General features: G+C 35.3%; 1 protein-coding gene across 3 annotated transcripts in view; it reads left to right on the forward strand.

Moving 5' to 3' along the window:
• Nucleotides 1-1,063: 1,063 nt before the first annotated feature.
• The window catches only part of LOC123552281 (neuronal acetylcholine receptor subunit beta-3-like), a 33,362-nt gene continuing 9,484 nt past the window's right edge, over nt 1,064-24,941 (forward strand). Inside the window, exon 1 of one of the 3 annotated variants that reach the window (XM_045341812.2) lies at nt 1,064-1,994. In XM_045341812.2, the coding sequence (XP_045197747.2) occupies nt 1,919-1,994 (76 nt within the window). In that variant the 5' untranslated portion in view covers nt 1,064-1,918. Of the gene's footprint in view, nt 1,995-8,004; nt 8,418-13,712; nt 13,953-24,941 lie in introns of those variants that run through there. The other 2 variants (XM_045341813.2, XM_045341814.2) reach the window with 2 other exon arrangements.

Genomic DNA, 24,941 nt, shown 5'->3' on the forward strand with positions numbered 1-24,941 from the left:
ATTGCGGGAAATCGGTAAAGCTTGAAATGTAAAATGCCAGTAAAAGAATCGACAATAACCGTAACCTTTTAATGCAGTTTTAATGTACAAAAGTCTAAACGATCAAGCACCTATTTACCTCAGAAATTCATTTACATTTAGCTGTGATATACATGACATACATGCTCGAACTTTGAGGTCAGATTCTAATTTGCAGCTTTACCTTCCTCGACCGAAAACTGAACTATTTAAAAAAAAAGTTTTACCTATTCTGGTGCTACTATCTGGAATTCCTTACCAAGTCATATAAAAAGAGCATCATCAGTAGGGCAATTCAAATCACTATACATAGCTGGCACAACACACAATCATAATACTTAATATTCTATATTGCACTTCGTATAGTTATAGTATAAACAAAATACTGGTATTAATGCACTTGTCTGTCTTCTATATGTTACAATGTACCATGTAAATATTTTAGATGTATATGTTTGATATGTTTTGAGGGCCTCATGGAAGATTGATGTTTTTCGTCAAATGAGTTTTCCTCGTTAAATAAAGGCTTTATTATTATTATTATTATTATTATTATTATTATACAATTTATTAGCCTGTCAAATGAATTAAGATAAAAATGTTATATGTTTTGATGTGAAAAAATAGTATACCATTTAATGATATACTATATGAGAAAACTGATTTAAAATCAATTATACATTTTTCAATGACTAAGAGTTCTTAAATGACCATCTTTTGATGAAGTCAGGGAATTCAAAAAGAAGGTAAACATAAACTGATTTATAATGTTTACCAAAATATGTGATATTGTAGCCATTTTGCCTTGTCGTTGGAGATAATTAAAACAAATTTCAAAGTAATACACTTCAAACCTTTACATGTAGTTTAAGGTCAGAGATATGAGAAAGATTATTTACTTTCAGTGGTATGAATAATTTGCATATTTAGTGCAATAAATGTTTTTGTTAAGATATAAGGGATATTGGAGGAATTTCAATCTTAAATATGTAGCATAAAAGTTAGGTATGCAGTTATAACAGCGCGCGTCTTCATTATAAGGAAAAAGCTTGGACGAAGTATTTTGGACGAAGTACTAAATATTAGGAAAAAAATCTTCGCATCAGAACTGGATAATTTTCTGAAGATGGTATCTTTTCTCTCAGTATAAAAGTGCCAAACGATCAATCCGGAGGTCGCTGGTTTTAACACTAGTCGGGACAGGACCGCAAATCTCGAGAAAAAACAAATCTCGAGAAAACAGTAGATCTTTCTTGGAAACAGACGTGGTCTCGCGTGTGGAAATAAATAATATGTTGCTTTCTTCAAATTTTGGCAAATTACATCTGTGTCAAATTATAAAACAACTACTTAGCGGGCAAATGTGCCATAAAATATTAAAATTCCCTCTATATCTGATATGTTTATTGTAAAAGCTGGGAAGTAGAATATTGCCCTCACTACTGAAAAACTGTATCATGTAATCATCAGCATTTTCAATCGATCTATGGCACTTGTTCCAAGTGCGTCTGGTATATAGAATATCTGGTATAAGTGAACAGGAAGTTTGGATGAAATACAGAAAACGTGAAAAACGCTTCCTATAATACGCGTGTGACTATATAAAACTCACAATCGGTTGAAATATTAACACAGTGTGAAAAGGGCACTTTAAACATTGTTTACCTAGTGAATGTTTATTAACTCTTAAGTGAAAGTTGCTAATTGGCAATTTATTAGCGAAAACAGGAAATGCAGAACTAGTGAAACCAGTGTTTTGTTGTTCTTCATATTTTGGACTTTAAACCAACACATGTATACGTATACTGTAAACTGAATAAAAGTTAATTTATGATGGATGTTGGCTCAGATCATTTTAAGTAAATTTTTTTAGATGATATTCATTTTGCATAGATAAAAAATGAAGTTGTTATTTCTAACGTTGATGTTTGAACTATTCCAAATGGTGAAAGGTGTTCCAAGAGGCAATAACTTAGGTAAGTGTTTTGTAAAGCTGTTGGTATATTATTGCAATTGAGAATTGCTTTGAAGCGACTCATTCACACTTTTAGGCGATTTGTTTTCTCTTAAAAATGTATAAAAATATAGTACTGTGAAAGTGATCTGTAATACAAATTTATTGACCTATATATGAGCCGTGCCGTGGGAAAACCAACATAGTGCCTTTGAGACCAGCATCCGCAGTCTGGTCAGGATCCATGCTGTTCGCTAACAGTTTCTCTAATAGCAATATGCTTTGAAAGCGAACAGCATGGATCCTGACCAGACTGCGCGTGTGCACAGACTGGTCTGGATCCATGCTGGTCGCAAAGCCACTATGTTGGTTTTCTCATGGCACGGCTCATGTCGTAATTACCTACCAAAATATTGTGTAAAAGGGAGTAAACCGTTACAACGCCTTTGAAATAATGGAGAAAGTCATCATTCTTCTTCCTTTTACCAGTATCGAACATTTATTTTCACCGACTTCATTTTTCAGTGTCATATATACATTCTATGCATGCCCAAGTAGGTGTTGTGGAAATGGACGCGAGTTTGAGCATACGTGTTCTTGCAAACATGTATGTGTCAACATGCTAAATAAGCACCAGTCTGGTTGCTTTCCATCTAGTATTCAGAAATAATTATGACATTAATATATAGTTTATACTTTTAGAGATGATTAAGATTAATTGAGACTTAATGATTAAAAAAAGAATTGGATTTAAATGCCAGAAGAACTCTTAGTGATTTTACTTGAATGCTCTACACTATTATATTCTAAGGTGAAAAAGTTAGAAAAAAAGGCAAATTACATTGATAAGGTAATAAGGATGGATTGCAAATGAAATTGATTCGTTAGAAATTGCGGGGAATAATATCACTTGATCGTAAAACGCGACTTTTCTTGAGACCTGAGAATGTGCATTACTAACACAACCGCTGATATCCTATGGCGCGATGAAGTGTTTTTAAAGTATGTAAAATAGTAAAACAAAAGCACTAAAGTCACATTTGCTTGAACCGAAAACCATAAAGATACTCATTTATTGCATGGAACGTGTATATGGAACATTAGCAATACTTGTGGGTCACCATCAAATGGTATACATGAACCACACATGTCTGTTATGTCAGTTTCCTTCAGGCCAAACGTTATTTTAACACCGTATCCACAGTACATCATGTAACCAGTGTCATTTTTCTTTTTTTGTCACTCCATTTTACACGTTTTATGTGCAAAGTATAATATGTTATGACCTTTTCTCACATTTTACAAACGAGGTGTTAAGATAATGCCTTAATAATTATATTTACGTTTCATGGTGTGTATTTTCAGACCAACAAAGTGTTTAATTAATACGGTAATCGCATCTGTCGAAGCTTTCTTTATTCAGACTTTAATAACGGTGATGATGTTGTTGCGAACAGTCAAATGAATTTAACAAGTGTACGATAAATATGAAATAAACTGATCATATAACAGTAGCAAGATCATCAAACATTCAAATCAGTGGTTCCCAGATGCGTGCACGTAGAGGAAAGTCAGTGGTTCCCAGATGCGTGCACGAAGAAAAAGGTCAGTGGTTCCCAGATATGGCACGTAGAGGAAGGTCAGTGGTCCCCAGATACGTGCACGTAGAGGAAGGTCAGTGGTTCCCATATGTGTGCACGTAGAGGAAGGTCAGTGATTCCCAGATGCGTGCACGTAGAGGAAGGTCAGTGGTCCCCATATGCGTGCACGTAGAGGAAGGTCAGTGGTTCCCAGATGCGTGCACGTAGAGGAAGGTCAGTGGTCCCCAGATGCGTGCACGTAGAGGAAGGTCAGTGGTTCCCATATGTGTGCACGTAGAGGAAGGTCAGTGGTTCACTGATGCGTGCACGTAGAGGAAGGTCAGTGGTCCCCAGATGTGTGCACGTAGAGAAAGGTATGTAGGTCCCAGATGCGTGCACGTAGAGGAAGGTCAGTGGTCCCCAGATGCGTGCACGTAGAGGAAGGTCAGTGGTCCCCAGATGCGTGCACGTAGAGGAAGGTCAGTGGTACCCAGATGCGTACACGTAGAGGAAGGTCAGTAGTCCCCAGATGCGTGCACGTAGCGAAAGGACAGTGGTTCCCAGATGAGTGCACGTAAAGGAAGGTTAGTGATTCCCAGATGCGTGCCCATGTGGGAAAGACGCCAACCTTTCCTGTAATAGATATTTTGTCTGACTTTCTCTATAAATATGTAACAAATTATTATAAAGAACTCCGAGGGTTGTTATAGGTCAGTAAAACAATGTATCTAGATTTATTTCTGAATGTATCGTCATAAAAAACGATTTTAATAGGGTATTTCCATCGTAAAGTTTGATCAATTAGGGATACCAAAAAGTTATAGAACTTGCAGGTGAAAGTAGTTAGCATTAAGGCAACATTTTTATGCACTGTTCGGAAAAAAATGTTTTGAAAAATCTGTATAGGCCAGAGTTGTACTCAGAAAAAGAAATGTTGGTCGTAAAATTGGCATTATCAAAGATAAGTGATCCTTCTACTGCCACTGTTGACCTTTAAAATGTTGTATAGTATAACTAGATCTTGCAAAGTGAAGCCGCAGTTCACGAAATTGTCTTTGTTCTGATTATTTAGCATGATACCTTATGGGCAAAATACATGCTAAAGATGAACCTTTCTTTTTGCGTCATTCTTCAGTTGATGTTTGAATGCTAACAGTTCCTTCAGAAGTTATAATCAAAATTTAACTGTTCTTAAGAGTTCTCTTGCATTTGCGGGCTAAAAAGAAAAGCATCAACAAATAAGCAAGAAAGTAAGCAAAGTAAAAAATGTGTATTGTTTTACTGGCAACTCAACCAAATTAGAGATAAACAGACTTTCTACAGAATCAAAGTAAAATATTTTGTCCTTTAGGATATGCTGAACCAATAAAGTCCCAGATGACTTTCATCATAAAAAAAACATATTTTAGTTCATATATTTATAACCCTAGCACTAATTCCGCACTTACTAGAATGGTATTTCATGTACCGTAGCATATTGAATTTCTATGAATATACTACTAACAGGTGCATTTGATCTCTGGTTTCTCGGCTTTGGATTACTAAAAAGATGTGTAAAATGGAAGGCATGACAGATCTTTCCATAAATATATACATGTATGTTAAAGTGCTCTATCAAAAAATCATGATGAGGTTTTGACCGACTAAGTCATTAGAAAAAGTGCTTTCACAATTGTGAAAATACTTGTGAAAATACTAATTTATGAGTGCCTTAATATGCTGTGAATATTTTATATCAAAATAAACTGTGTGCTCGCAAGGGTTTTACACTTTAATAAAATTTATATTCAACATGGGATTATGTTCAGAAAAGAGCACGGAGCGGAGACAAGGGGAAGAGCAGAATTCGAACAAAAGCTCGTTAAAAGTCTCTAAATTCCTAGTAGAATTTCCATATTGTTGACGGACCCAATCCCTTTTTGAGAGTAAAGATCGAAATACCTTTCACTTAGTGAACTCAAAAAGGAAAATGTACTGATCTTGTGATCAAGACTGAAAAAACAACGTCTTGATCTTCATGCTAACAAGCAAGTTCTCCTTTTTTTTTTGATGTCTTTTAAATAATTTTAATTACTGATATTCAAATGAAATAACCAGATAAATTTCACAGTTTTATTTCATTTAGTCACTGAAAAACATGTAAAAAATCTTATTCCAGTCGACCCCTCCACAGTATTACAGCAGGCAGTTTCAGACATGGCCTGTTCATTGAAACTGTATTTATATAATAATAATAATAATAATAATAATAATATAATAATAATAATAATAATAATGATAATATTATTATTATTATTATTATACAAGATTTATATAGCACCCTTTTCATGATAAACACGTTCAAAGACGGTTTACGTATAGCAAACGCAGCCACACAGGGCGCCAAATTCATCCCCTACTAGTAAAGACACAGAGCGATCTAACCAGAGGAATAGAGTGAGAAAAAGCCCCCAGAACAGAGAGAGAGAGAGAGGGAAATCCTTTAGATACAGGCCTGTCAGGCTTCTGTAATGTGCCTGATGTATAGTACCGATACACGGGAAGCCGTCTTTCCTGGGAAAAACCATTACTGGCCTCTTAGTTAGGTGGGAGACACTCAAGAGCATTTCAGAAATTTCAAGTGCCTTGACCGGAATTCGAACACCGGACCTCATGACTGACAGTCAAGCTGTTACCAATGGACCACCGCGCCACCTATATTCATTTTACATGACTCATAAAGATGGCAGGCGGACACTTTTGGCCCTTGCAAAATCAGTGTTTTCACAATTTTATCTGTTAACTCATTTCCGTATAGTTATAAAAAACGTTAATAAATAACTTCCATACCTTGTAGAAAAGAGTGTGGTCTACACTTAATAGACATCAAGTGTTGTGCATAATGCTAAATTGATTTAATTAAATGTTTCTACATTAAACATTGTCTTGGCTTGTCAATGTGTTATTGGATACTTATATTTTTTTAATGCATATCATGTTCAGTTACTATCATGAAAACACAAAAATATGCAGTTATTCTGTTGCCGGTCTTTAATGGTTTTACAAAAACTTTACTCCTAAATGTTTCTTGTATTTCATACTAATTTGAAGTAGTAATTTCACAAGCTAATCTTCTTGTTTGATATTGGCAGATAATACATATATAAGGTTTCATTTTCTATGTTACTGAAAGATACATTAAAGCTAATGTCTCCTAAAACAACTTCAAATTTCAGCAAACAAGATTTTCCCTGCTATCGAAGCATTTTACTATCTTAATTACATATTTTGCTAAATGATAATTTCGGATTTTGCACTTGTATGTTTTGAAAATCTAGATGCGAATACTTCGAAAGTAAATGAAAAATATTACCGTACATTACCAAACATATGTAAATCTGAAATCGGATAATGTCGATGAAGACCCGCCTTGCATAACATGGCATGTACTTACAGAAGATGCTGCAAAATACCCCCAAAAAAAGCAGACTATGTGACACTAGTTACATTATATCTTGATGATCGGCGTTCCATAGATATGCGCCTATAAGAGGCAAGCTGTAAAAAATTATCTTGATTATTTTGTAGCATTTGTTGGTGTGAAAGCATATATGTATTCTATGATAATGTATGAGAAAACTGATTTAAAATCCATTATACATTTTTCTTTACAGAGGGTTTGACTTTACTCTGGACTTAAATGACCACCTTTTGATGAAGTCGGAAAATTCAAAAAGAAAGTAAACATACACTGATTTATAATGTTTACCGTCCCCGTTTTGCCCGTTACAATGAATACACGTTTCAAAGTTGGCCTTAACATTAAGTCTCAGATCACAGATATTACAAACATTATGATGTTTTTTTTTTAAAGAGATGCATTATTTTTGCGTTTAGTGAAATCCGACAAGGTGTTTTGAAAAGATGAAGGGAATAATTAGTCTTACGTGGGCAGCGTTAAAGTTAGTTTTGCAGTAATTATGAAATGATTTATTTTGAAATTAAATTAAGAGATTACTCTTTTGATAAAATATTCATTACAGCAAACTTGATAGATTTACTGAATGCGATGTATTTTCTGTCTGTATAGAGGTGCCAGATGTATACAGCTCGGAGGTTGCATGCTTGAACCCAAGTCAGGTCAGGACCCAATTCCCGAGAAGACACCGTCATTGTATTTCCCAAGAGACGGACTTCTTCGTTTCCTTTAAACACGGACTAAATTTCAGTGTAAAAAGTTAGATATTCTGGTATGCCTGAAGTTAAAGGGAACTAAAATATTTATCCCAGTAGGACAAATCACCTCTAATAAGTTATATCATAAAATCATAAGCATTTTATATGATCGGTATGGCACTTGCTCTGAGTGCGTCTGGAATATAGAATGTCTGGTATAAGCGAACAGGAAGTTCAGATGAAACAGAGAAAAACATGAAAAATATCTGCTATAATACGCGTGTGACTTTATAAACACGCACACTCGGTCGACTGGCATTTCTGTTATACGCGTGCGACTATATAAAAATATACGTTTGGTCTATATACTAGCAATGCTTGAAAATGACACTTGAAACATTGTTTGCCTAGTGAATGTTTATTAACTCTTGAGTGAAAGTTGCTAATTGGCAATTAATTAGCGAATGAAGGAAATGCATGGCTAGTGAAACTACGTATGATGCAGAAGTGTTTTGTTGTTCTTCATACATTGGACTTTTAACCGAGACATGTATACACATACTGGAAAGATTTTTATTCGGTATTGGATGTTAATATAGTGCATAAAGTGGTTGTTCATTTTATCTAGATAAAAATAATGTTGTTTTTTCTAACGTTGCTGTTTGAACTATCCCCAGTTGTGATAGGTATTCCAAAAGGCAATGCTTTAGGTAAGTGTGTTTTTTTTTTGTAACGATGTTACAGAGATATTAAATTTTTAATTGAATTGAAATACTTGTGCTTTCATACGTGTATGTACCTCATGCTTTATAAGCGTTAGTCTAGCTGTTGATTCTTTTATGGTTTTTTTTTAGTTTCTTAGTAAAATATAATGTAGCTAAATTATACACAATTTTCTGCATCTTTGGATTATTGTAGTTTTTTTAACACACAAAATGTATTAAATCGAACAAATAGTTGAATAAACTCGGATAAAATGTAACGAATAAAAAATATATTAATTGTACCTCTGTACATATACAATACGTGCAGTAATTACATACGATGTGCGATGGCACAGTTTTTTTCTTCATATTAATCAGAGATAAAACAGTTGCAATATTTTCACCTAACTTAATTTTGGATAAACATGTAATTGGAACAATATACCGATATGATTTGATTCGTAAGCTAGTTATAAAAACCTTAAACTATTGACTGATAACTTTGAATATGATTCGGATTCAAAGATACGACTCTCGAATAAAATTAGGACCAGACTAAGATATCACTAAAAGATGTGACATACTTCTAACTGGGATAGTACAACTTGATAGACAGACAAAAATCGTTATGACTAATTCTTGCGACATTTCTTTGTATTTTAAAACCTGACAGAAGGCCCTCTACACGTACTGATTATTCAGCTTAAAGGAACAATTAAGAAAATCTCCACATATAATCATATTTCATCTGGAAAAGATAGGGAACTCGGACAATATCATTTACTTTTAGCCGACAGCTCAAAGAATATGTAGAATAACCCACTGGATTCACCCATCTGTCAGCGTCGGCGTCCAGACTTTTGTGTGTAGGCTGATATCTCAGTAACGATTGAAACTTCACACACTTATTCACTGTCATAAACTGACTTACATTATACAGGTTTCATAACTCTATTTTACTTTCCCTTTTTTTAACTTGGCAATTTTTGGTTAAGATTTTGTATGTAAGCTGGTATCTCAGTACTCACTTATGGGAATGGATTGAAACTTTACACACACTTGTTGTGTTCGATGAGTTGACATTCACTGTACAGGTTCTATAACTCTGTTTCGCATTTTTACAAAATTGTGTCCCTTTTTCGACCTTTATTTTCAATTGAAAAGGATGTGAATAGTCAAGCGTTCTGTCCTCCGACAGCTCTTGTCTAGAGGCAATGTTCAATAATGGTGTTATCTATTACATATGAGCCACGCCATGACAAAACCAACATAGTGGCTTTGCGACCAGCATGGATCCAGACCAGCCTGCGCATCCGCACAATCTGGTCAGGATCCATGCTGTTCGTTAACAGTTTATCTAATTGTAATAGGCTTTGAAAGCGAACAGCATGGATCCTGGATCTATGCTGGTCGCAAACGCAAGTATGTTGGTTTTCTCATGGCGTGGCTCATATAATAAAAAGGTGGGGAACTCAACTAGTATCGTGGAACTTCTTCGAGTTAATGTGCAATAGTTGTGTTATCTATTACTGAGAAAACAACACATTTATTTTATCAATGGACCGTATATAACAGGGAATGACAGCAGCCATTAGCAAGACGCAAAATCATCAGCCATATTAAAAGAAAACAAGAATAAATTTATTAATGACTGATAATATCATCATTTCGTTGGCAGATGAGTTAGCGTCCGACCACATACGTCTGTCACACCCACTACAACTAAAATATCAGTATAAATGAAAACTACAACACAGTTTAGTGGGAAAAGGCCGCGACTTTATTTAAAGATTTCTCATGGCAACTGGCAAGGTGAGATAATGTTTAAAATGCACATACTATACAAACAGCTAAAGATGTATATTGCAAATAACCTAATTTCATTTGCCCCAGCGACACTGCAAAGGTACAAACAGAATACATTAAATAATGAGATAAAATTTGAATCAATCGAAAGAACAATCATCCCCAGCGAGGCTGCAAAAGGGGGGAAAATACTAACAGTACATAGAAGTTATTAGAGAACAAAAGTATCTTTCTTCTAACAGAAAACAGTAATCAACAATTTTACATTCTGATAATAGAAAAACAAACATACGGCATCAAAATGTAAATGTTATTCAAATATGTACAAATGCTATACAAGATGCCGTCATATCAATTGATATGCATGCCACAATCGAATCTGTATATTAGATAATACAGTTAAAGCAGCTACATTTTTTACGGTGAACAAATTCGATTGTATATTTCTCAAACGGAATACGAGCCGCCCACGAAAAACCCCCTCCCCGATTTTAACTAGGACAGGAGGAAACGTGTTTCCGTAGCCAATGTATAACACATTGAAATGCTCAGACTATTCCTCGAAATACTGAAAAACGGAACGAATTCAAGCATGCTAAAATATATATCAATACTCTACGACTATCATTTTTCTGTAACAGTTTTGTATAATTGCCATGCCTAACTTTACAAAACTGCGGGAGCAGAAGAACACGAAAGTACATGTAAGTGCATTATATATACACTTTATATAAAAGTTTTATGAATTAATTTGAAAAAACGGTGTTCATCATAATCAAATGTCCCGTATGAAGAAAAACTTTACTCGTGTCACTGACCATTTATGCACTTAAGGTCCCGAAGATAGGTCTGCACTGTGAAACGAAAGCATGTACAGTCAAATGAAAATTCACGTATCGTGGGGGCGAGCAAAACATGCGATCCAGGTGTCGATAGCAGACCAGCCATTGAGAAAAGTAACTGAAAACTGATCACGTCGAGTCTCCAGACTACCTAATCCTACTGCCTTCAACCTATGACGTCATGTAATAACACAACATGAGGTCCACCTTCGACGTCAGGTACTGACACAGTGACTTAGACAGCAGGCCCAACTATGCTGGAATGCTTTTTTGGTTTTAATTAGTTATAATGAACTTATATTTAAACAGTATTCTACAATGCCTTGGCTCTCAGTCCTCGACCGAAATATTAGTGGCTTCTAGCCAATTTCAGCCGAGAGACTGTACTACGCATTCATTAAAACACAAGTGCAGACCCACAATTGAGACTTATACGCCGGCAAACTATGACAAGGCTTCTGCTAACACTTGTAAGACTCATGACATTTTCCTCAAACAAATATAAACCATGATCGGTGGTCGGCAGCTTTTCAAAGTGGCGTACCATTAACCAAGGCTAATAAGCTATTTCCTTCACTACACAGAACACTAACAAAAACATGACTATTCAATAAACTTGATACCATTCTGAATTAAAATATTACTTCCAAGTAATACGATTACTTTAAAATTAATGCATATGGTTTTGGTCTCTTCTACTCCCACAGTGCAATTTCAAATTAGAATCAATATTCTATGAAAACGTTATAAAGCCGCGACAAATAATAACGTTAACATATATATTTATACATCTATCAGTTTGAGTTTCTGGTGTTCAACAGAACATTTACGAACAACATTTACTAACAGCACTAACACAAAAGTGCCTGACCGTATGGGTATTCCAGTTCATTACTAAAGTAGTTCTCATAGCAATAATCTCACAAAATCCATGTCATTATTTTGATACATCCTGTCAAAGAATGATCGTAAACTTTATTGATACATCCTCTCAAAGAATGATCGTAAACTTTATTATATGACCAAATCAGTCACTTCATAGCTGTGTGTGTTGTTTGTGGGAATACCACTTTCTGCTATTTTCCTGTTCCCTTATGGCATATTCTATGATCTGAAACAGAACTTCTATGCAGGAACCTGAAAAACAGATGAACAGAAGCAGCAAAGAATTCTGATTCACAATAAAGTTATAAACAATATGAATAAATATGGGCATGGGCGGGTGGGATAAATTCAGTGAAAGTCTATGTTGTTCCATTGCTGACGTGGATTGAAATAGCCATGCAAACGTAGCAAATCCAAAAACGAAATTCACGCTTTTTTCATTACAAATTGCGTCCAAAATACTAAGGGAAACAACTAGCGCACGACTGAATACTAAAATACTGTTCTCGTAGCGACCTCCTTACTGGGACAGGGGTCCATGAAAAATAAACAGGTTTATTATGCAAAAAGGGCAACATAAAACCAAATAATTAAAAGGTGGGGATCGTGGAACTTCTTCGGGTTAATGTAAAATAGTGATGTTATCTATTTTTAAGTAAGACACAAAGATTAGAGCGTAAGCCTGTCAGGACCAATCTGGATGTCAGTGATATCTTTGAGTGGGATGCACGTGTTCTGGTATTGCTTAAGCTTACTGTGCGGTCCACATTTTTTTATTTACTGTAGATCTGAGACACGTTTATTGTTGTATAGTTATTATTAATTTAGATGAACTGTAAATAAAATGTATCCATTTAACATCTCGACGTATTGTTATGTTTGATTGTAAACGTTTCCTCTAAAGAACACAGAGGCGAAGGACTTCTATCATGAACTGTAAATTACAACTCGTGTCTAATATTGGGTAAGAATAATGCTTCCCGTTTAAAAAATAAAAATAAAAAACAGTGTCATTCTAACTGCATGGAATTCATTTCTGGTAACATACGATATTATAGATTGAAATATCTTTCACTGAGTGAGCATCAGATGTAAAATTTTCAAGTGTGACGAAAGATACCGTATTCAGATATATATTTCAAATCTCCAATTGTTTTAAGCAAATTTTCCGTATTAGTGTTATATATCAATATATATCTTGTAATGTCACACTTAAAACATATTATATGAAATATATTATATTTGATATTTAAAGTGTGACATTACCAGATCTATTTCGTTGTTATATTTCGATAGTTCACTGAAATACCCGTAGTTGACCTGAATACTTAATTATGTTTCTATTCGATTCCCCTCCAGTTTGACACAAGATCTATTCTCTGAAATTGTTTTTGCATTAATTTAGACGTACAGCAGAAAAAATATATATCCGTCGGTTCAGGACCGCAAATCTTGATAAGACACCATCGCCGGATTTTCACAACAATCTAGCCAACATAAAGTTATAAAATATTAAATACCCCCAATATCTGGCATGCAGAGATCTCAGTCGGATACATCACATCTTAAGAATCATCATAAAATCATAAGCATTTTAAATGATCTATGGCACTTCTGGAATATAAAATACCTGGTATAATCATATGGGATGTATCAGCGAAAACTTAGAAATAAATTTCGTCTGCTATAATACACGTGTGACTATATAAAAACGTACATTCGACTTTGGTTAACGTTTAAGAAAGTAAAGGACTTCTAAAACTATTGAGGATGTAGAAGTGTTCTTTTGTTCTTTATACATTAGATTTTGAACCCACACATGTGTAACACATATTGAAAAGACATTTGTATTGGATATTAGATGTTGATGTTGCATTAGATTAGATCAACACGTAAATTTATGAAATGGTTGTTCTATTTATCTAAAGCAAAACGATGCTATTTATTCTTACATTGATGTTTGAACTATTCATAGTGGTGAAAGGTATTCCAAAAGGCAATGATTTGGGTAAGTGATAAAAACCTCCGTCTAATTTACAACGTAACATATTTTAGCTATATGCGTGATTAAAAAAAGTAATTCACACAGACTTAAAGCATTGGACGCTTGCGCGCCATATATAATATGAATACATAGAATAGTACTATGAAAATACGAAACAGAAATGAGAGTTAAGTATCCTATAGTTGTCTTGGAGTGGGAATGCAAGCTTTATGTAAGTGAAATACTTGATAGACAATGGGGTTAAATGCAAGCTATATAATTCAACTACTTTCAAACTTACGAATTAAGAACTAAGCTAAAGGGCGACTAAGTTTCCTTCAGCAGAAAAAATTTTTTTCTAAATAGAAGTGTGTGGTCGTCATATTAAGAGTGCGTAGTCTTATTAGATGAAATGTTCTTTCCGCACGAAGAAAAATTGTAACCTTTGGTTATATATACTGGGCAATTTTCTGCATCGTCTATGCTATTTCCAGATTATTTTTCATCATGATCTATATATACACTACAATTACTGTACAAATAACAGGCACCATTCTTTAGTTAGTCGCACAAACTCTGCTGTTATGTTGCTTGGTTGCGTTCTTTGCTCCCAAAGGATCTTTTCACAGATTTCATGAAGATCAAACGAAACTTTAATCTCGAACAGTGGTTAACGCATACCAAAGGTTGCGCATTATCATCATCCCAACATGTGTTTTTGCAGTTTTAATAACTGCATCGAAATCGTTCAATTTGTTTTGCGTATCTACAGTTGTGTATTAGATTGTATAAGGTGACCACAGACAAAGAAAATAATTCCCACTGACTTTTCTAAAACATGAAATTCGGTCAAAAGTACATACATTGGGCATTAGATGAAAAAAAATCAAATGCAACACCTTTTGGTTAATGTGGACCTTCCACAGGTCTGGTATAGGTTATAGCTCAATCAGAACAGACTGGTAAGTCAAGTCAATACGTGTTGTTCTCATGCACTTGAACTGAAACAAGATCTAGACTGAAACAAAATCTATGACGTAAAAAAGACAGTCTTAGTAAATACACTTGCATTACATTTGTATATAGTATAGCCGCACTTATTTGCTTGATATTTCATATGCCGTTGTATATTGAATTCCCGCGAATTCCTCATGTTTTCATGCAATAAAAGTTTTCTCCTTAATCCACACGTTTGATCTCTAATTCCTGAGCTTTGGTTTATAAGATAGAAATAAACTGAATGACATAGATATTTATATTTGATATTTTTATAAACTTTCTAAAAATATATGCTCCATAGCCATTCTGTGTGCATAGATGTTTCCCACAAAGTCATTGAAAAAAAATCTAAGCTGACAAAGACCATGTTTTAATATGTTCTTCATATTCCTGGGTCAATGTTTAGAATAGATAAGACAGCAATAATGAACCGGGGATTGGGGGAAGGAACATGTAACGAAAACACTCTGAAAATACCTTTGTTTCAGAACTTGAGTGCTTGCGCGTGAAAAAAAAATCGCTATAGTTTTGGAGAACAACTAGGGGAAAAGTTAAGCTATGTATGTGAAGGTTGGTAGAAAAATACACATGCAACTTTCAATTATTCATTTATTGTCACTTATATTTGTGGACAAATTTCTATAACGAACTTACCACGTAACTTATGCATAATTTTGGAGACGTAACAATATTAGTACTGGTGGGAACACATGTAAAACAAAGTGATCACCACAACATATATTTTACAATACAGTTTTAGGCTGAGATCTGTTCTCTGAAATTGTGTTTATATTAACCTTTACTATATATTCTAGATACAGATCTGGCAAATAGCTTTTCTATCCATTATCAAAATGTCTATTATAAACACAAGATAAAAGCCGGCAATTTTGATCTATTTTTGTATCGTGTATGGCACGTAAAATAGTGCCTAGGTAAGACTGACAGACTATTGTAGCTTATTGCTTTGTCTGCCTGCTGGGAACGAAATCTTGTTTAATCATTGTTTTATTTGGTATTTCACATTGGTCCTGTCTAAGAACAGAGGAGAGAAGTTATCTCCAAGACCCAAACAGACATTATTATTTAGATCAACATCAGAAAGTTCATTTCAACTGATGTGATAATTAAATTCTGTATAAATGTGATATGCTTTCTGTGTTAATTAAAATTAGATTGCAATTTTCTCTAATTGAAAAAAATAGCGTTTTACAAAAAGCAGTGAAAGTTATCTTTTTGAATAAGTGCGTATGGAGCCAATCAAAGAAGTTTATTATTAAAGTTACGTACAAAGATAGGATTTGTGACATAATACGATGTCAAACTGTCAAATATGTTAAGACGTGAAGGATAGATGATTTAAAAAATAGCAAGGTTAAATATCAAACATAAAAGGCCGTGTTCCAAAAACGCAGTCTCCCCAAAACGAAACTGATGTGCACACTACCAACACACACACACACACACTCCCATACAAGTCAAACACACGAGGGCAAAACGAACAAATAAAGGAACATGGCGAGGCACCGCCTTGGAACGGTCAGTGGCAAAGACACCACTGGGGAGCTTAAACAGGTTTATTGTGCGCACCCAACCTCACCCGTACCCCAAATATCTTCTAAAGTCACGGGACAGTGTAAATAAAATAATCCCCGCCAGGTGAATCTCTAACACATGCAATGGAAACAAAAGGCATGGCATGTAAAACGCAAACATTCTCCTGTATAATTATATAGAAAGCAAACCTATAGGGCCTATATAGAAGTAGACGAAAAATTGTTTCTTAATAACTGAATTTAGTGGTATTTTCTTATATATTCTAAGAGATGCAAAATGTAAACAGAACCTATCAAAATGACAAATTATGATATCAATATATTGGGTGAGTTGATCCAAATGACATGTTATATACGAAAAAAACATATTTAAAATGGTTTGACTTAACACAGGTCTTAAATGACCACCTTTTGATGAAGTCGGTTAATTCAAAAAGAAAGTAAACATAAGCTGATTTATGTTTACCGAACGCAGCTTAAACGGAAGTTATTTTTATAATTAAAGAAATGCTGAATATTATAAAATACTTCGCTGCGAAAGCGGAAAGATTATAAGAAGTTCCAGATGAATATCCAACATGCAAAAACATTTTTAAAAACGCAGCCTCCCCAACGTGCAATCCACAAAACGAGGACGCGCACAAAACCAGCACACACAGACAAACACACGCACAAAGAGAAAGCAAACACGTTAGTACAAAACAACACTTAAAGGAGCACAGCGAGGCACCGCCTTGGAACGACCGGTGCAAAACCATCACTGGGGAGCTTAAACTGGTTTATTTTGCGCACCGAACCTCTGACTCGAACTACGGTAAGGTCAGAACCGCAGATTCTAATTACACTTTCATTGGTTTTTCCCAGGGAGCGGACGTGGACTGGAGTATGCTGCAAAATAACGTGTTTCATTCGAACTCTTGTTGAATATTTCAGTATAAATAAATATTTAACAAGTATTTACCAGGCATGTAGTATCTAGGTATGAATTTTGTTAAATCAGGGAACTAAAATATTTATCTCCATAGGTCATAACGCTTCTGAGGAATTATAATTATATATCAAAAAGTTATAACGATCTATGGCATTTGTTCTAAAGGTGTGTCTGGAATATAAAATGTCTGGTATAATAGAACAGAAAGTTTGGAGTTTGGATGAAACAGAAAACGTGAAATAAAAAATTTGTCTGGTACAGTACGCTTGTAGCTGTAATAACGTAAGCTAGGTCGTGCTAGGTTCTGAGACGGATATCGCTGATGACTGAATAAAGATCTGCTGTGAACCCGTGTTTTGTTGTTTGTCATATATCGGACTTGTATATGCTTATAGTAAAGATTTTCATAACGGATACTTCTACAAGTTTGAGAACACCATTGCCAATTGTGAAATAGCTGTTAATTGTTTCTACATGAAAATGAAGCTGTTTTTTTTTGTATAACATTGATGTTTGAACTATCTCCAACGGCAAAATGTTTTCCAAACGGTAACAATTTTGATGTGCTTTCAACAATTTCAAATAGAATTGATAAATGGAAGTTTGAGACGGCGTGACTCTAGCCCTCAACCAACCACCATCCACACAAAAAGAAAATAAAAATATTTGTGTGTTCTTATGTCTTGCCAAATAAGCAATCTTATTATATGTACTGGTTTTTGCAGTTTCTTACCACTAGGCTATCGATGCAAACTCCACATAGAATGATATTTCATCATAAAGAAGTGCATCATGGATCTTCTACCTCAACATGGCTAGAAAATGTAAAATAGTGATGTTATCTACTCATAAGTACAATACAGAAATTAGTGTGTAAGCTAGTAATTTGGTTTCATGGGATGTGGTTTACAAACTTCGTAAAATTTTAGGTCATGATAATTTTCCAACTGTATTTGGTTAAATTATATAACGTTTTATTAAAAGAATTTACGGCCCAACTGTTTTGAGACACACCGCATGTTTAGTGTTCAACTCATTTACAGATGGACACTACGCTCCCCTCTTTGATTGTGTCTTACGGAAGAGGGGTAGGGGGTGGGGGCGGTTCTATGTGATTAGCAGTTTTTAAATACCACCAGAACGTAACTGTTTTGATTTTTGTCTTCTGGCCTGTTTCGTCGAGCCCTAATGGGTGTTTTTCTTGATGCTCTGTCTTCTGCAAAGGCATTGAGTACATACGTTTTTGGTTCCGAAGGTGATTATACAGGAGTATTTTTGTGTTTTACATGCCATGCCTTTTGTTTCCGTTGCGTGAGTTAGTGATTCACCTAGCGGGGATTACTATTATTTACACTGTCCCATAACTTTGGAACAAGGTGGGCGGTAAGAGTGAGGTTGGGTGCGCACCATAAACCGGTTTAAGCTCCCCAGTGGAGTTTTTGCCACTGACCGTTCCAAGGCGGTGCCCCACTGTGTTCCTTTATTTGTTCGTTTTGTTCTTGTGTGTTTGCTTTGTATGTATGTGTGTGTGTTGGAAGTGTGCACGTCTGCGTGCTGTGAGTTTCGTTTTTTGGAGGCTGCGTTTTTGGAACATGGCTTCCCTGTCTGATATTTATCCATGTTTTTTTCGTTTGTTTTTTTAACGCTGTTCTTCAACAGTGTTTCAGTTCGTGGAGTACACGTGATCTGATATTGCTGAATGTGGGGTCCGTAGATCTGAGGCAATTTCATTACTTTCTTTTATTTTACCAGTTCAGATGAACTGCAGTTATACTTCACAAAGTATGATTTTTTTTATTGAACAACATGCAGAATTTTCTAATTACGTAATTCTAGAATTTACAAATGACCGTGTCTGTCTAAGTGTTAGTTTGTCCTTGTTTGGTAAGCGGCTATTAGCTGTATATGTACAGTAAGAGAATTGCATACAAATGTCATTAAACTTGCTTGAACACGAAAACAACAAGTACAAAATGCTCATTTATTGCATGGAGCTGTAAACGAAACATTAAATTCACACTTGTTGGCGCCAGAGTACATGAAACATACAATGTCATGTTTCGATACATCAGTTTCCTCGAGGCCAAATGGCTAGCTTTCTTAAAGTTATGCAACATAGTTATCACAGTGTATCGTGTAATTAGTATCTTTTTTTATCGCTCCATTTTTGCATGTTTTATGTAAAGGTTTGTCATCTAACGAACTTTCTGTCTTTTTTACAAATCGTGGGCTGAGCGCGAAACTATTGTAACTGTATATAAATAAAGAACAAGATACAATAGTTTCGCGCTCAGCCCTCGAAATGCCTTATTTATGAATTTATCTAAAAATGGTGCCTCGTACCTGGAACAACTGATACGTATTAGAACTTCCTCGCTCGTACCCTTTTCCAAAATTAAACCTGAAATGTGACCTAGAAAGTGATACAAAAGCATTAAATCCCAAAACTGCAACCGAAAGTTGTTTATGAATATTTTCTTATCCTCAAGTAAACAAGAAGCATATAGACACTTCAATGAAATTTGAGAAAACAGTTTCTCATATACTGGACTAATAAAGTTCCAGCTGAACCGTTAAATGTGTCTTTCATCGTAAAAACTGCATATTTCTGTTCATAAATTTATAGCCCTAGCACTAACTCCGCAGTTATTTAATGGCTATTTCATATACCGCGGTATATTAATTTTCAATCTACAATAAATGTTTTCTCCATAATCCCCACAGGTGTATTTGATCTCTGCTTCTAAGGCTTTGGTTTATATAAATAAGTGTAAAATGAAAGACATAGGGATTCGTATATTATTTACAATCTTTTTTTATTGATAAATAAAGCTGCTTCGTCATATAATGACGAGGGTTTGGCCAGTTTTATGTTATTTGAAAAGTATCTCCTGTAAAAATGAGAGTTAATATTTTTTGAAACTACAAAAAATATATGTAAATCACTTTTACATTAAACAATTAAAAGAAGGAACTATCATCGTAGATTACAGGAGTTTTCTGCATTAACTCGCTCAAAACTTTAATCTGCATTAGCTCACCCACAAGCTTTAAAGGGGCTCGTCCCCTGATTTTTGTCATTTTTCCAAATGTAGAAAGGTTTATTTTATAAATAAATTTGAAAAAAGAAATACAGCGAGTGAACTATATATGATATACTCGTGCAGTCTGCGAAATAAACTATTTACTGCGCGAGTCACGCAGAAAAAAAAACATCAATGTAAAACAGGCGGATTTTTTGCTGTAACTTAAATCATGCTCGTAAAATGTATAATATTTTATGTAATTTTCATTTTTCATTTTTTGTTGTGTTGTAATAGCGAGCTCGAAGAGCAGGCCCGAAGGGCCTGCTCGAGAATCGAGCTTTACGGTAACGCAAGTATACTTGCACACTTGGTGATGGATTTGAAAAGTTTCGTCGGAAGTTTTTAAAAAGCGCACCCTAGCGGATAGGTGCTCACAGGAAGTACTTCTTTCCGGAGTGAGTACAGAACTTCATTCAATTGCTAAAAATATTCATCACTCAACAATAATGAAAGAATGATTTCCAGTTGTTTGAGAAAAAAAATTGTTTTCATTTAAAAGATCAAGCATCGGCCAGAAAATGGAAAAGATGTCATTAATAAACAGAAAGAAACGGGAACGCGGTAATGACGTCACCGTAACACCGGCTTCCCATAAATTATGCAACGTATGATATTCACTGTTACAGGTATAGTGACTAAATGTAGACTTTTTCAAGTGAATAGGTTCTCCCGAATTCTTGTGACTAGTGAATAGTTTCTTTGTGACAAATAAATGATTCATAATATTTTTAGCTAAATCCGATTTCTTTGAGCTCGCTTTGAGGCTTTGCCTTATTTCATATTAGGGGATGAAAATCCCCGAGACGGTAACGTCCGTATATAGTTATTCGTCTTTGTTGTCTGCATATACTGAGGCAATTTTTCCGATGTTTTCCGGTTCCGGTTTATATACACACCGCAGACTGGTTGTCTGCATGAACATCCGAGCACCCCGAATCAGTCATAGAAATTCGTAAACCGCGCTAACATGATTATTTTACTTCTTTTTCGTAATGAAAACTGACCCTACATGCAAATGAAAAACACTTTTAAAACTGTAAAGAAGTGTAAAGGCCGTCAAGTTTCTGCGTGAAGTGCAAACAAACAAACAAAAAATCCTAAAGCCAGTGCGAGAACGCTGAATGACGTCACCGTCACGGTTTCCCGTAAATTTTGCACAGTATGATATTCGCTGTAAGAGGTATGATGACACTAAATGTAAACTACAGTTTAGAACGAAGTTTCACTTTCTTGATCGTTGAATATTTCTTTCTAAGCGGATATATAAAAGATAAATCCCAATGCTAGGCGGTGCCTTAATTCATATTATTCTGACTAGCACCTTTACTTTCTTTTACCTTTGCATTTTCAACTCTCAGTGAATTGGTCTATTAAAATCTAATTCCATCAAACAAATACCTGAAAGTCTGATGTCGTAAAATTATCATGAAATTGCAAGTGAATGTAGCGAGACTATCTCAGACATGCAGGGAGCACAAAAGAAGGTGTACAATTGAAAAGTAATTGCATGACAAGACAAATATTTGTCTGCCACTGAAAACCACATCTAAAACGATTTCTGCGATAGCAGATGATATTTGGCGCCACTGTAATCTCTTGAGAGCACGTGCTTATTTTGACATCTGACATTATTGTTTTGTTTCGCCAACTAATCAGTAAATTAAGTCATTTGGTCTGAAATGAAAGATGAAATTAATCTTTTATTTATTACCTATCTATTTATTCGTCCGTAAATACCTTTCTCTTTTGAATATCAAATACGCTTCTGATTTATTTATGTTAAAGGGAGAGCGGGCAATCAGATAGACAGACAAATCAACCGACAAATCGACTGCCGGCAGAGACAGGTAGACAGAAAATGAGCCTTACATATTTTTGTTTCTGTGGTGTTTTGATAATTTTATACTGTTTCTTAAACTGAACATTCACCATATTCATTTGATTTATATAACGCTAAGATTAGGATTACAATATCTGCATGGAAATAAATAAAAAAAATAGTTTGCACTGTAAATTGTCACATTCCTAATTTCCCAAGATTTTAATTAATTATTCGGTTTTTACAAATAAGGTTACCGGGGCAACTTAAATTCATCACAAAAGATTAAAACTTTCGCATATTCAAATTTCCAAACGCTAAGGCGGCCTGTAACGTCAGTCTTTGCCACAATGGTCATCTCCTACAGGAGAAACGCGTATTTTTGATATTGTTCGTTTACAACGTTTTCTCTATTTTTTCAGAGAAGAAAAAGACTAATGATTTATAAGTGATAAAATGAAAACAAGTTAAAGCTTTCAAATACGCTAAGCGGATAATGGGACGAAGTGTAGGGTCGTTTAAAGCAGTTGGAATAAATTTTTGACGTATAATGCATCTGAAAATTTGCGCTAGAATTCCTCGGAAACAGAGAAGATATATTTCACCAAAATTTAAATGTAACCTATTATAAGCTTCTGTTAAATGGCATGCGATTCAGATAACGTATGAGTGACAACAAACTAAACACCACAATACAAAACTTCGTCTAGAATTAGACTTTCGTCAGGCTAAATCTTTTCTGAAAGAGTAAATATACTAGTAAACATTTTTTAAACACTGCTTTGACTTATTTTAACACCGGCAACATGGTCGAAAACTGTCTTTTTTTTTTATCCCACGACGAAGCTACATGAGATGCACACATGACCACAATTAGCCTGGAAATTAAGTCCTGACCATTGTCATTCCACCTCATTTACATATATAGAAACCTAGTCTGCCCATAAATAACTTTGATAATCATAATTATTTAAGAATATAAAAAGTAGTTTGTATGGAAGATAGCATTTTCTTAGTTCTCATAGTGTACCTAAGGGTATGGTATAACATGCAAACTGACTAAAGTACATCTCCAATTAACGCTACGCTTTGGATCTGAAGACGTGCTATTGATAGACTCGTTCTTACCACATTTCCGCTAGTCAATCAGAGCCTTGCTTTCAACATTTTGAAAGTGAAAGTAGAATTTTAAAAAATCTATATTTAGCCCGGGTTTTTCATGTTTATAATTCTTACGACGACCACATCATGACTGCGCCCTCGTGTTTCGAGAGGTATCAGATGTCACGGTACGGGGGACAATATGTGTCAGACAGCCGGTTAGCTCAGTTGGTAGAGCACTCGCCCTGTAAGCGAGGGGTCCCGGGTTCGAGCCCCAGACTGACTGCACACCTTTCTCATCCTTTGACAGTCGACGCTATTTTGATGATTTAGCCAAATCTTGTAGAAACGAGCCGTCTGGTTCAAATAAAAATAGATTTGCGAAAATAAAAATAGCAATATCGGAATTCCAAATAATATACAGAAAGATGAATGTGAATGAGGTCATCCTCAGATCTTCGTTTAGAAGATCAAGTACTTTAGTCAGATTGGTATAACATGCAAAACAGCATTTTCTTACTTTTCATAGTATACTTAAGGGTAGGGTATAACATGCAAAATATAGCATTTTCTTAGTTATGCCCCCCTTCGAAGAAGGAGGGGTATATTGATTTGCAGATGTCGGTCGGCCGGTCGGTCGGAATGTAGACCTATCCGTTTCCGGATCATAACTCAAGAACGCTTGGGCCTAGGAGCATGAAAGCTGATAGGGAGGTTGGTCATCACCAGCAGATGACTCCTATTGATTTTGAGGTCTGTATGTCAAAGGTCAAGGTCACAGTGACCCTGAATAGTAAAACGAGTTCCGGATGATAACTCGAGAACACTTGGGCCTAGGATCATGAAAGTTGATAGGGAGGTTGGTCATGACCAGCAGATGACCCTATTGATCTTGAGGTCAGTATGTTAAAGGTCAAGGTCACAGTGACCCTGAACAGTTAAACGGTTTCCGGATGATAACTCAAGAACGCTTAGGCCTAGGATCACAAAAGTTGATAGGGAGGTTGATCATGACCAGTAGATGACCCCTATTGATTTTGAGGTCAAAGGTCAAGGTAACAGTGACCAGGAACAGTAAAATGGTTTCCGGGCAATAACTCAAGAACGCTTGGGCCTAGTGTCGGGAAAATTGATAATTAGGTTGGCCATGACCAGCAGATGACCCCTATTGATTTTGAGGTCATTAGGTCAAAGGTCAAGTTCACATTGGCCAGGAACATTTAAACAGTTTCTGATCTTCTTGTCCAAAACCATAGGGCCTAGGGCTTTGATATTTGGAATGTAGCAAAATCTAGTGGTCCTTTACCAAGATTGTTCAGATTATATCCCTGGGGTCAAATATGGCCCCGCCCCGGGGGTCACATGTTTTATATAGACTTATATAGGAAAAAATTTGAAAAACATCTTGTCCAAAAGCACAGGGCCTAGGACTTTGATATTTTGTATATGACATCATCTAGTGGTCCTCTACTAAGATTATTCAAATTATTCCCCTAGGGTCAAATATGGCTCCTCCCTAGG

Source organism: Mercenaria mercenaria, chromosome 4, assembly GCF_021730395.1.
Source record: "Mercenaria mercenaria strain notata chromosome 4, MADL_Memer_1, whole genome shotgun sequence".
In the NCBI taxonomy this organism is placed as follows: domain Eukaryota; kingdom Metazoa; phylum Mollusca; class Bivalvia; order Venerida; family Veneridae; genus Mercenaria; species Mercenaria mercenaria.